Source organism: Hemitrygon akajei, chromosome 10, assembly GCF_048418815.1.
Source record: "Hemitrygon akajei chromosome 10, sHemAka1.3, whole genome shotgun sequence".
Taxonomy (NCBI): Eukaryota; Metazoa; Chordata; class Chondrichthyes; order Myliobatiformes; family Dasyatidae; genus Hemitrygon; species Hemitrygon akajei.
The window spans coordinates 153,276,109-153,288,248 of NC_133133.1; the positions used below are offsets into that span (position 1 = coordinate 153,276,109).

At 42.1% G+C, this 12,140-nt stretch overlaps 1 protein-coding gene across 1 annotated transcript in view; it reads right to left on the bottom strand.

The window, feature by feature from the left end:
• The window catches only part of LOC140734841 (potassium voltage-gated channel subfamily KQT member 1-like), a 535,989-nt gene that overhangs the window by 399,249 nt on the left and 124,600 nt on the right, over window positions 1–12,140 (bottom strand). The window contains exon 11 of the mRNA XM_073059426.1: window positions 3,986–4,114. Within this exon, the coding sequence (XP_072915527.1) occupies window positions 3,986–4,114 (129 nt within the window). The remainder of the gene's footprint in view (window positions 1–3,985; window positions 4,115–12,140) is intronic.

A 12,140-nucleotide genomic window follows, 5' to 3' on the forward strand; every position in this document is an offset into this window, starting at 1 on the left:
CAAATCCTTAGCAATATTAGTAACACTGTGTTAGCATTAATGGGCTAAATAGACTTTGAATACAGATAAGGATTGCACTGGAAGGTTAGCTCCGCCCATTGTTCTAATGAAGGCAGCAGGCACCAGGTTGGTGCTGCCTGCACAATAATACAAGGCAGCTGGCCGTTCTGTCCGTTACACAAAATCTTAATGGAGCCAACATTGTGGATGTCTCATGCCAATTAATGCCAGTCTCCTTGATTTAAAGACACCTGCATTTCTTAAAGACACAATGAAACAGAAAATGCTGGAATTACTCAACAGGTCAGGCAGCAACTGTGGAAGAGGAAAAGGAGTTAATGTTTCAGGTCAAAATCTTGGTTTTGCTAGTAAGTTAGAAACTTGGTTTTGTTTCTGAACAATTTGTCAAGGGGAAATATCATCCCTGTATGTACTCTATCAAACCTCAGACTCACCATCAGGATGCTAGAAACCTTAATAAAAACCAAAAATACTGAAAACACTTTTCAAGACAAGTAGCATTTGTGGAAAGAGAGACTGGTAATGTTTCAGGTTGAAGAGCTTACATCAGAACCCCAAGTTATCAGTCTTTCCAACTTTCTTCAATCATCCATTGAAAAGGTTGTCAATGGTGTTTCATTAAATCAGGTCGCTAATGCTCAGTCGAGTCATTTGGCTCCTCTTACTATTTTGGCCAAAACAGGGTCAAAGGACTGAATTCAAGAAGGTAGGAGTAATTATACTTGCTATAATGGCAGCATTTGACTAAGTGTGGCATGAAGAAGCTTAGTAAATACAGTCAATGGAATTAAGGGAAGACACCTCTGGTGGTTAGGGTCATATTTTGTACAAAGTTAGCTCCCCATGAATGATGGAATGCGATCATCTCAGCCCCAATACATCATTACAGGAAGTTACTAGGGTTACATCATAATTTAACTTATAGTCTAGGCACAGAAAGGCAGAGTTGTCCATCAATTGTAAATCCATTGTGTATGGGCACAGTAGGACATCGCTCACATTCTACATAGGTTAAGTTTTCATCTGGAGAAACTCAACCTCTCCCTTTTGAAATTTCTCTACTTTGTGATGCAACCCCAAGGCCAGCAGGCACTGAAGGTGGCATCCAGGAGGTTAAGTCCATGCAGATAGGAGGGGAATGGATGACAGCCAAAAAGACACAAGGAAATGAGGAAAGAGTCCTCCTCAATACCCATATTTAAATACAGGTGAGAGATTTTTTTTCCTCAGAGCAATTCCAGCTCCTTAGTGTCAGAGTCAGGATTATAATTTAGTGGCAGCATTAAGAACAGGGGGGTGGGGGTGGGAAATAGGGTTAATTAATGGGAAAAATGAATGACCAAAGATACTTATCAAAACTAGGTAGTAAAGGCCAAGGTACAAAGCTATCACTGAATATTTTGTATTAAGACATTAATGCAAAAAATTAAGACTGCTAAATTGGCATGAAAATTCTTTTCAAATTTTATTTTCTCATGAGTAAAGGCCCAGGTTTAAGGTACGAATACCAAGAAACAACAGAACCACATTTTTGATGTACTTACCAGACTAAATGTCAGGTAATTAAATAATTTGGGGCGGTACGGTAGCATAATGGTTAGCACAACGCTTTAAGGTACCAGCGACCCAGGTTCAATTCGTGCCACTGCCTGTAAGGAGTTTGTACATTTTCCCTGTGATCACGAGCTTCCTCCAGGTGCACTGGTTTCCTCCCACATCCCAAAGATGTACCGGTTGGTAGGTTAATTGGTCACTGTAAATTGTCCTGTTATTCAGCTAGGACTGAACTAGGTGACAGCTGGACGCTATGGCTTTAAGGTCCAGAAAGACCTCTCTGTGCTGTATGTCCATAAGATAAAAATAAAATTAAAAATGTGTATATTAATGTAATTGATAGAGTTTACAACCAGGGCATACTTCTATTATATAGTGCATTCATTTAATTAAATTTCAATATCAAGAAAATTATTTTGCATTTATATGCTTTTAACTCTGGTAAATTAGACATTGCAATAGAAAAGCTAAACAATTGTAATTGCATTTTAAAAGATTAATCACACACAGATTGATAGACACTTGGATGCTACGAAATTGATTCACTTTTGTCAATCAGATTATTTTTCAGGCTATTTTATCATAGTGTTAAAATGTATCAGCATTTTTTATAACAGTGGAATTTGAAATAGTAATACTTTGGAAAAAGGATTCAAAACTTCAATGGTTGTCGTAATCTACTAAAAATAAATTGACCTTCTGTTGATCTAATAATTGGCATGCCTGGCATGCATAAGTGTATTTAACTGAATAGTAAATTCACACTGTTTAACAGATTATTTTCCTCTACAAAGTTTACCATTTTCAAAGAGGGTTAACCTGAAAGGCAGTTTCTCTGTAGCGAACCAAATGGAAAGTTGAAGCTGGTTAGCCTCGCATTATGACCACATTTTCCTCTCTCATTCCATCACAATGGAATGCAATTAGCTACTGAATCTGGATGAAATCAAACCATGAAGCCTGAGCTATTCTGATGTGGACATAGAACATGGAACGGTACAGTACAGTATAGGTCCTTCATTCCATGTATTGTCCCTTTTAATCTATTCCATAATCAATCTAACCTACATACCTCATAACCCTCCATTTTATTTTCATCCATGTCCCTATCCAAGAGTCTTTTACATGGCCATAAGATATCAGGCTCTACCACCAGCCCTGGCAGTGCATTCCTGGCACATACCACTCTCTGTGAACAAAAACTATCTCTGACATCTCCCTGAAACTTCCTTCCACTCACCTTAAAAGCAGTCCTCCAGTATTAGTTATTGCTGCCTTGGGAAAAAGGTGGCAGCTGTCCACTCTGTGTATGCCACTTATAATCATATACATCACTATCAAGTCGCCTCTCATCATCCTTCATTCCGAAGAGAAAAGCCCTAGCTTGCTCAACCTTTCCTCATTAGACGTGTTCTCTAATCTAGGCAGCACTTTGGTAAATGACCTTTGCACCCTCTCCAAAACGTCCACGTCCCTCTTACAATGAGTCAGCCAGAACAGGGCACAACACTTCAAGTTGAATTGACTTTATATCTTACATCCTTTGCATACATGAGAAGTAAAAGTCTTTACAGTACATCTCGTCTAAATGTGCAATGTGTAATCATAGTAATTTATAATAAATAGAACAGTCAGTGTAATATAGAGTGCACTCAAATCAGCGTGAGTTAATCAGTTTGATAGCCTGGTGGAAGAAGCTGTCCCGGAGCCTGTTGGTACTGGCTTTTATGCTGCGGTACCATTTCTCAGATGGTAGCAGCTGGAATAGATTATGGATGGGGTGACTTGGGTCCCCAATTATCCCACAGGTCCTTTTTACACACCTTTGTAAACATCCTGAATCATGGGAAGTTCACAACTACAGATGTGCTGGGCTGTCCACACCACTCTCTGCAGAGTCCTGCGGTTAAGGGAGGTACAGTTTCCATACCAGGCAGTGATGCAGCCAGTCAGGATGCTCTCAATTGTGCCCCTGTAGAAAGTTCTTAGGATTTGGGGGCTCATACCAAACTTCTTCAACCATCTGAGGTAAACGAGGTGCAGTTGTGTCTTTTTCACCACACAGCCAGTATGTCCAGACCACGTGGGGTCCTCGGTGATGTGGATGCCGAGGAACTTAAAGCTGTTTACCCTCTCAACCTTGTCAATAGGGGCTAGCCTGTCTCCATTCCTCCTGCAATCCACAACCAGATAGGTATATAGGGAGTAAAGTGTGGTCTAACCAGAGTGTTATGGAGCTTCAACCTTACCTCATGGATTATTCTAACTTCATGAGAATTTAAATAACTGCTGAGTAAGAGATTACTACCAGTATTGTCTACTTTCTAAAAATACCAACAGATTTATACTTTAGCTCAAAGGTAATGTGGTTTTTACTGCTCAATGAATCCTTAAACGTATCAAATTTTACCTGTTTTCTCATTTGTGGACTGGCTGCTGCTGCTGACATTTTGGAACTATGATCAGGAGGCATTACATATATCTTCCATGTAGCAGTAGAGCTGTGGGTCTTCTCTGCAGCATAACATCGCCATAAGGTCTACAAAGGGGAAGATATTAGTTTGTAAATTATAACTATGTGATGAAGTAGTTGTGAAGTGGTAACCAATAAATATTGCAAAGCTATCTCAAAACCATAGAACCATACAGCACAGTACAGGCCCTTCAGCCTGTTGTGCTGACCCATACTATCCTTAAAAAAAAGTACTAAACCCACACTACCCCATAACCCTCTATTTTTCTTTCATCCATGTACCTGTCCAAGAGGCTCTTAAGTACCCCTAATGTTTTAGCCTCCACCACCATCCCTGGCAAGTCATTCCAGGCACTCACAACCCTCTGTGTAAAAAACTTAGCCCTGATGTCTCCCCTAAACTTCCCTCCCTTAATTTTGTATATATGCCCTCTGGTGTTTGCTATTGGTGCCCTGGGAAACAGGTACTGACTATCCGCCCTATCTATGCCTCTCATAATCTTGTAGACCTCTATCAAGTCCCCTCTCATTCTTCTACGCTCCAAAGAGAAAAGTCCCAGCTCTGCTAACCTTGCTTCATATAACTTGTTCTCCAAACCAGACAACATCCTGGTAAATCTCCTCTACACCCTCTCCATAGCTTCCACATCCTTCCTATAATGAGGTGACCAGAATTGAACACAATACTCTAAGTGCGGTCTCACCAGCGATTTGTAGAGTTGCAACATGACCTCTCTGCTCTTGAACTCAATCCCCCTGTTAATGAAGCCTAGCATCCCATAGGCCTTCTTAACTACCCTATCAACCTGTGCAGCAACCTTGAGGGATGTATGGATTTGAACCCCAAGGTCCCTTTGTTCATCCACACTCTTAAGTAACTGACCATTAATCCTGTACTCAGTCTTTTGGCTTGTCCTTCCAAAATGCATCACCTCACACTTGTCCGGATTGAACTCCATCTACCATTTTTCTGCCCAACTCTGCATCCTGTCTATATCCTCCTGTAACCTTCGAAAACCTACAGCTCTATCCACAACTCCTCCAATCTTCGTGTCATCCGCTAACTTACTCACCCATCCTTCTGCCTCTACATCCAGGTCATTTATAAAAATCACAAATGGCAGGGGGTCTCAGGACAGATCCCTGCGGCACTCCACTAGTCACTGACCTCCAGGCAGAATACTTTCCTTCCATAACTACCCTCTGCTTTCTTCCTTTAAGCCAATTTTTTATCCAAACAGCCAAGGTTCCACTGATCCCATGCTTCATGACTTTCTGGATGAGTCTCTTGTGAGGGACCTTGTCAAATGCTTTGCTAAAGTCCATGCAGACCACATCCACTGCCCTACCCTCATCAATTTCTTTTGTTACCTCTTCAAAAAACTCAATCAGGCTCATGAGGCACGATCTTCCCTTCACAAAGCCACGTTGATTATCCATGAGTAGACTGTACTTCTCCAAATGCTCGTAGATCCTGTCCTTAAGAATCCTTTCCAGTAGTTTGCATACCACTGACCTAAGGCTTACCGGTCTATAGTGCCCAGGTTTCTCCCTATTACCTTTTTTAAACAAGGGAACTACATTTGCCATTCTCCAGTCCTCCGGCACTTCCCCGCAGCCAAAGAGGATTCAAAGATCATAGCTAATGCTCCTGCGATCTTTTCTCTTAATTCCCACAACAACCTGGGGTGTATCATATCCGGCCCTGGGGATTTATCAATTTTAATGTTTTTAAGAAGATCAAGCACTTCTTCTTCCTTAATCTCCACATTGTCCAGCACACAGGCCCGCTCTACTTCGACTTCATCCTGATCAAGATCCTTTTCATTTGTGAATACTGAAGCAAAGTATTCATTTAGGACCTCCCCAACCTCCTCCGCCTCCAGGCACATGTTGCCCTCTTTATCCTTTAGCAGTCCCACCCTCGTTCTCGTCATCCTCCTATTCTTCACATACGTATAGAATGCCTTGGGGTTCTCCTTAATCCTACATGCCAAGGCCTTCTCATGCCCCCTTCGTGCTCTCCTAAGTCCTTTCTTTAGCTCCTTCCTGGCTACCCTATACTTCTCATAAGCCCCTCCTATTTCCTGCTTCTTATATCTAACATATGTTTCCTTTTTCCTCTTGATGAGTTGCCTCACGTTTCGTCAGCTATGGTTCCCTTTTCCTACCATTTTTTCCTTGCCTCAGTGGGACAAACCTATCCTGAACCCAGCTCAAGTGGTCCCTAAACTTCTCCCACATTACTTCTGTGCTTTCCCCTTTGAACATCTGTTTCCAATTTACTCTCGCTAGTTCCTGCCTCATCCCAAAGTTAGCCCTTCCCCAGTTAAGCACTTTACCATTTCGTCTGACTTTATCCCTTTCCATAGCTGTGCTGAAGCTAAGGGAGTTGTGGTCACTCTCACCAAAATGCTCCCCCACCAAGAGGTCTGTCACCTGACCAAGTTCATTACCCAGAACTGGATCCAGTATGGCCTCTCCTCTTGTCGGCCGGTCCACATACTGTATCAGGAATCCTTCTTGAACACACCTGACAAATTCAGCCCCATCTATCCCCCTTGCACTCAGGAGGTGCCAGTCAGTATGAGGGAAGTTGAAATCACCCATAACTACTACCCTGTATTTCCTGCACCATTCTAAAATCTGCCTTCTTATCTGCTCCTCGGTGTCCCAAGGGCTATTTGGGGGCCTATAGACTACTCCCAGCACAGTGATTGATCCCTTCCTAATTCTGACTTACACCCAGACTGACTCCGTAGACACTCCTTCTGCAGCGTCCTCCCATTCTATAGCCATGATACTATCCCTGACCAGCAATGCCACTCCCCCCTTTTCTATCTCCTATCCTATTACTTTTAAAACACCTGAACCCCGGGACCTGCATCATCCAATCCTACCCTTCCTCCAACCAAGTTTCAATAATGGCCACAACATCGTAGTTCAACGTACTAATCCATGCTCTAAGTTGATCCTCCTTGTTCTTAATACTCCTAGCATTGAAATAGACACATTTCAACCCCTTTAACTGGCTACAATTATGTTCTGTCCCCTGCCTGTCCTTCCTCATCAACTCAGAACTCTTAGCATCATGCCCTTGTCCTTCTACCTTAATCCCTGCACTCACATTCTGTTCCCACCCCCCTGCCAAACTAGTTTAAACCCTCCCCAACAGCTCTATCAAACCTGCCCGCCAGGATATTGGTCCCCCTGGGATTCAAGTGCAACCCGTCCTTTTTGTACAAGTCACACCCGCCCCAAAAGAGGTCCCAATGATCCAGAAATCTGAATCCCTGCCCGCTGCTCCAATCCCTCAGCCACGCATTTATCCTCCACCTCATTCTATTCCTATTCTCACTGTCGCATGGCACAGGCAGTAATCCCGAGATTACTAACTTTGAGGTCATGCTTTTCAACTTTCTTCCTAACTCCCTGTAGTCTTCTTTCAGGACCTCTTCCCTTTTCCTACCTATGTCATTGGTACCAATATGTACCACAACCTCTGGCTGTTCTTCCTCCCACTGCAGGATGTCTTGGACGCGATCAGAAATATCCCGGACCCTGGCACCTGGGAGGCAAACTACCATCCGAGTTTCTTTCCTGTGTCCACAGAATCGCCTGTCTGAACCCCTAACTATAGAGTCCCCTATCACTGCTGCCTTCCTCTTCCTTTCCCTACCCTTCTGAGCCACAGGGCCAGACTCTATGCCAGGGGCATGGCAACTGCCGCTTCCCCCAGGTAGGCTGTCCCCTCCCAACAGTACTCAAACAGGAGTACTTATTGTCAAGGGGTACAGCCACAGGGGTACTCTCTAGTACCCGACTCTTCCCCTTCCCCCTCCTGACTATGACCCAAACATGATTAAAAAGCAGTCCCTTAATAAATACTGGGGACATATTTGGGTACTGCTACTTTAAGCACAAATTAACACTGATTTAGCTGGAATAAAAGATTGAGGAGGTGATCAGAATGAGATGGTTTATCTGATTATTCTGAATTCCAATGCATTCTTTTAAAGGTCGTAATCTAAAAATTATAGTACAGCCATTCAGGAGTAAAAATCAGGAAGCAACTTGATAGAAAAATAGCAGCAGAAATGTCCATCTTCCTTCCATAAAAGGACACGGTTATTGGATTAAATGCATGGATCATTGTTACACAAGGGCATCAAGGATTAATGGCCAAAATCAAAATAAATGCAGTTGAGGTACAGGCGTCCGCCACTTTACGAATGTTCGCTTTATGCAACTTCGCTTTTCCAAAAGACCTACATTAGTAACCTGTTTTCGCATTACAAAGAGGATTTTGGCTTTTACAAAAAATTTTCCATATAAATTAATGGTTCTTCGCTTTACGCCGTTTCGGCTTAAGAAAGGTTTCATAGGAACACTCTACCTTTGTAAAGGTGGGGTGGGGGGGGGGGAAGACTCCTGTACTGTATAAATCATTTATTCTTGAGTTTAGTAGTACAGAGAAAAGAAGCTCTCCTTAGCAATTTTATCAAGCTGACTCACATGATGACCTTTGACTGCAATATTTATGTGAAACTAGATGGAGAAGTTGTGACAGCAAACTGTAATACAAATGAGCACAAGTCACTTGTGAAATTATTTTCCTCCAGTAATAGAAGCAATTTAAAGTACTTTATGTACTGTTCATATTCTTTTATATATCTTTTCTTTGGCACATGCAACAATAAGTGTAGGAGCTCCGGACAGAGGTAGTACCTTTGATGTCTGGGAGCTGCACTCTGCCTTGTAGGGTGGACGGGCATCACTGGTCCTCATCCATCTGCTAAATCTCTCACATCTGCCACCAACTGGCACACCCTGGTACACTGCTTCAGCTGGCAGGCTGAACAATGTAAAAGGGTGGTGTTAACATGGCACCCCTGGGTGAATTACCTCATCAACGAAATCACCTGCCAGGGTGCATGAGTTCCCCGAAGAACTACAATGGCCATGTGTTCGAGACCAGGGTGAGCCACCGAGTTGGAGGACATCAGATGCTGTCTGACCTGGAGATGGATGGTCGTCATTAGGCTTCACTAGCTCAAGAAATGCAAAAGCATCCCTACAACCCATAAAAAGGGTTGTAGGATCCGAACCCAATTGAATTCTTTGGCATTTAAGCAATCATTGCATTTCATGTAATGCACCGCCAATAATGTTAGCTCAGAAATTCTTCTGTGCTCAGAAACTCTGTTAGGCCAGTTTTGTTCGAACATTTCTATAGTTTATGTGTTTAGGAAACTTCCCCATGGAGCAAAATGTTGTAGCACACAAGACCCAAGGTTTTGTGATGTACGAAAATGCCTTATGAGTGCATAGGCACGCACACACACCAAAATCCTTTCTGCTGTTTGCTTTGTCGTTGTGCAGCTGGTGGAATTAAAGAAATTGGGCCTAGCTTTCCTAGAAAGATCTACTATTCAATCTATGTGACAAAAGCCAGGAATTCTGAAGTCAATGGAGATGTTACAGTTTCTCAGGGACACAGAGAACTTTTTCTGTTTATTATGACTCACTGTTCAACACCATCAAATCCTCAGTACGAATCAACAAGCTACACAACCTCCCTCTGCAACTGAATTCTTGACTTCCCCATCAGGAGACCAGAGTTTGTGAGGATTGGAAATAACCAGTCAACACTAGCACACCTCAAGTAAGTGTGCTCAGCCCACGGCTCTACTCTCTCTACATCCACAACTGAGTCAAATCAAGTCAAGTAAATTTTATTGCCATTTTGACCATAACTGCTGGTACAGTACATAGTAAAAATGAGACAATGTTTTTCAGGACCAAGGTGTTACACAACACAGTACAAAAACTAGACTGAACTACATAAAAAACAGAGAAAAAAAAACTACACTAGACTACAGACCTACCCAGGACTGCATAAAGTGCACAAAACAATGCAGGCATTACAATAAATAATAAACAGGACAACAGGGCAGTAAGGTGTCAGTCCAGGCTCTGGGTATTGAGGAGTCTGATAGCTTGGGGGAAGAAACTGTTACATAGTCTGGTTGTGAGAGCCCAAATGCTTCGGTGCCTTTTCCCAGACGGCAGGAGGGAGAAGAGTTTGTATGAGGGGTGCGTGGGGTCCTTCATAATGCTGTTCGCTTTGCGGATGCAGTGAATAGTGTAAATGTCCGTGATGGCGACATCACAGAGTAGCTACACACAGCTCAAATTTAAATGTATCAATAAATTTGCCGAAAACACGTCTATTGTTGGCAGAACTTCAGATGGTGACAAGTGGCGAGATAGATCAGCTGGTTGAATCCTGTTGAAACAACCTTGCGCTCAACATCAGCAAGACCAAGGAATTGACTGTGAACTTCAGGAAGGGGAAGTCAAAGGAGCACACATCAGTCCTTACTGAGAAATTGGCTGTCGAAGGGATGAGCAGATTCATGTTCCTGGGTGTCAACATCTCTGAAGGTCTACTGTGGGCCCAACATAAAAATGCAATTACAAAGAAGGCACGACAGCAACTATATTTCATTAGGAGTCTGAGGTGACTTGGTATGTCACCAAAGTCTATTCCAAATTTCTACAGGTATAACATGGAGAGTATTCCAGCTGGTTGGAGTATGGAGTATGCAGGAGCCACTAATCAAGTATTGAGGAGTCACTTCTCAGGATCAGCGAAAGCTGCAGAAAATTGCATTCTCAGACAGCTCCATCATGGGTACTAGCTTCTGCAGCATCAAGGACATCTTCAAAAGGCACTGTCTCTAAAAGGTAGTATCCATCATTAAGTACCCCATCACCCAATACATGCCCTCTTCTCATTACTACCATCAAACGAAGTGGGGTAGGAGTCTGAAGACATACACTCTATGTTTTAGCAACTGCTTCTTCCCTACCACCGTCAGATTTCTGAATGGACAATGAACTCAGGTACAGTACCTCACTATTTTCTTTCTAAGTTTTTTGCTCTTTTGCACTACCAACTTAATTTATTTCAAATAAAAACACAAAATGCTGGCAGAACTCAGCAGGCCAGACAGCATCTATGGGAGGAGGTAGTGACGACGTTTAGGGCCGAAACCCTTCACCAGGAAACCCTCCTGAAATGTCATCACTAGTTCCTCCTATAGATGCTGTCTGGCCTGCTGAGGAGTTCTGCCAGCATTTTGTGTTTTTATCTATTTCCAGCATCTGCAGATTCACTCGTGTTGCCTTTTAATTTATTTCATATAGTTTGATGGTAATATATAGCTATTTATTATGTATTAAAATGTACTGCTGCCACAAAACAACATATTTCATGACATATGCATTGATATTAAACTTGAGTCTGACTCTGAAACATTGTGCTTGCCCATTAGAGCACACCTAGTGCAATTTGGGCCCCACTGTTAAGACGTATTTGTATTATTTGTATTGAAGTGTTTGTATTATTTCTCTAGTAGATAGTCCATTCCTTAGAAGTAAATAGGGTAACGGTCATTGCTGCCTGGAAGACTATAGATGATCTTCAATTACTTCTTTTCTATGTGGTCAAAGGTTTTGGTTATACACTGAAGGCTGTGATAAATTTAATTATTGATGTTTGCCTTCACTGAAAGGTGGCTCCTGAGATATTATGCCAGGATTTTAACAGGATAATTCCTCAGAAGAGATTATTCTCACTAAGGCTGAACCATCTCAACACTCATGCCTAGCTAATTCAGATACCCAGTGCGTTCAATAAGAAAGGTAGCTGGATTCTTGTCTATTACTCATATCAATTTATCTCCACCAACCAGTCCCATCGATCTACCTCTTGATCTCCTCATCAATTATCATTGAAAATTGCAATAACTTCATTTTAAGTGCCAGAGAGACTGACTAACAGTAGTTGGTTCTTATCATTCTGCAAGAAGGATATTTAGAACAACAATTACATGGCTTGTTGTGGCAATGCGCATATCCAGAAATTTAATATCATTCAATGTTTTTCAATGGGATGTCAACACGTATTGCCTCTTGCAAAAATTAATGCTGCAGAGTTACGTTGTGGCAACAACCATTAAGGTTCAATATTGAATTAAGTATAACAAGTTAATAAAACTTTGGCAGCAAAGAATATATGTTATTT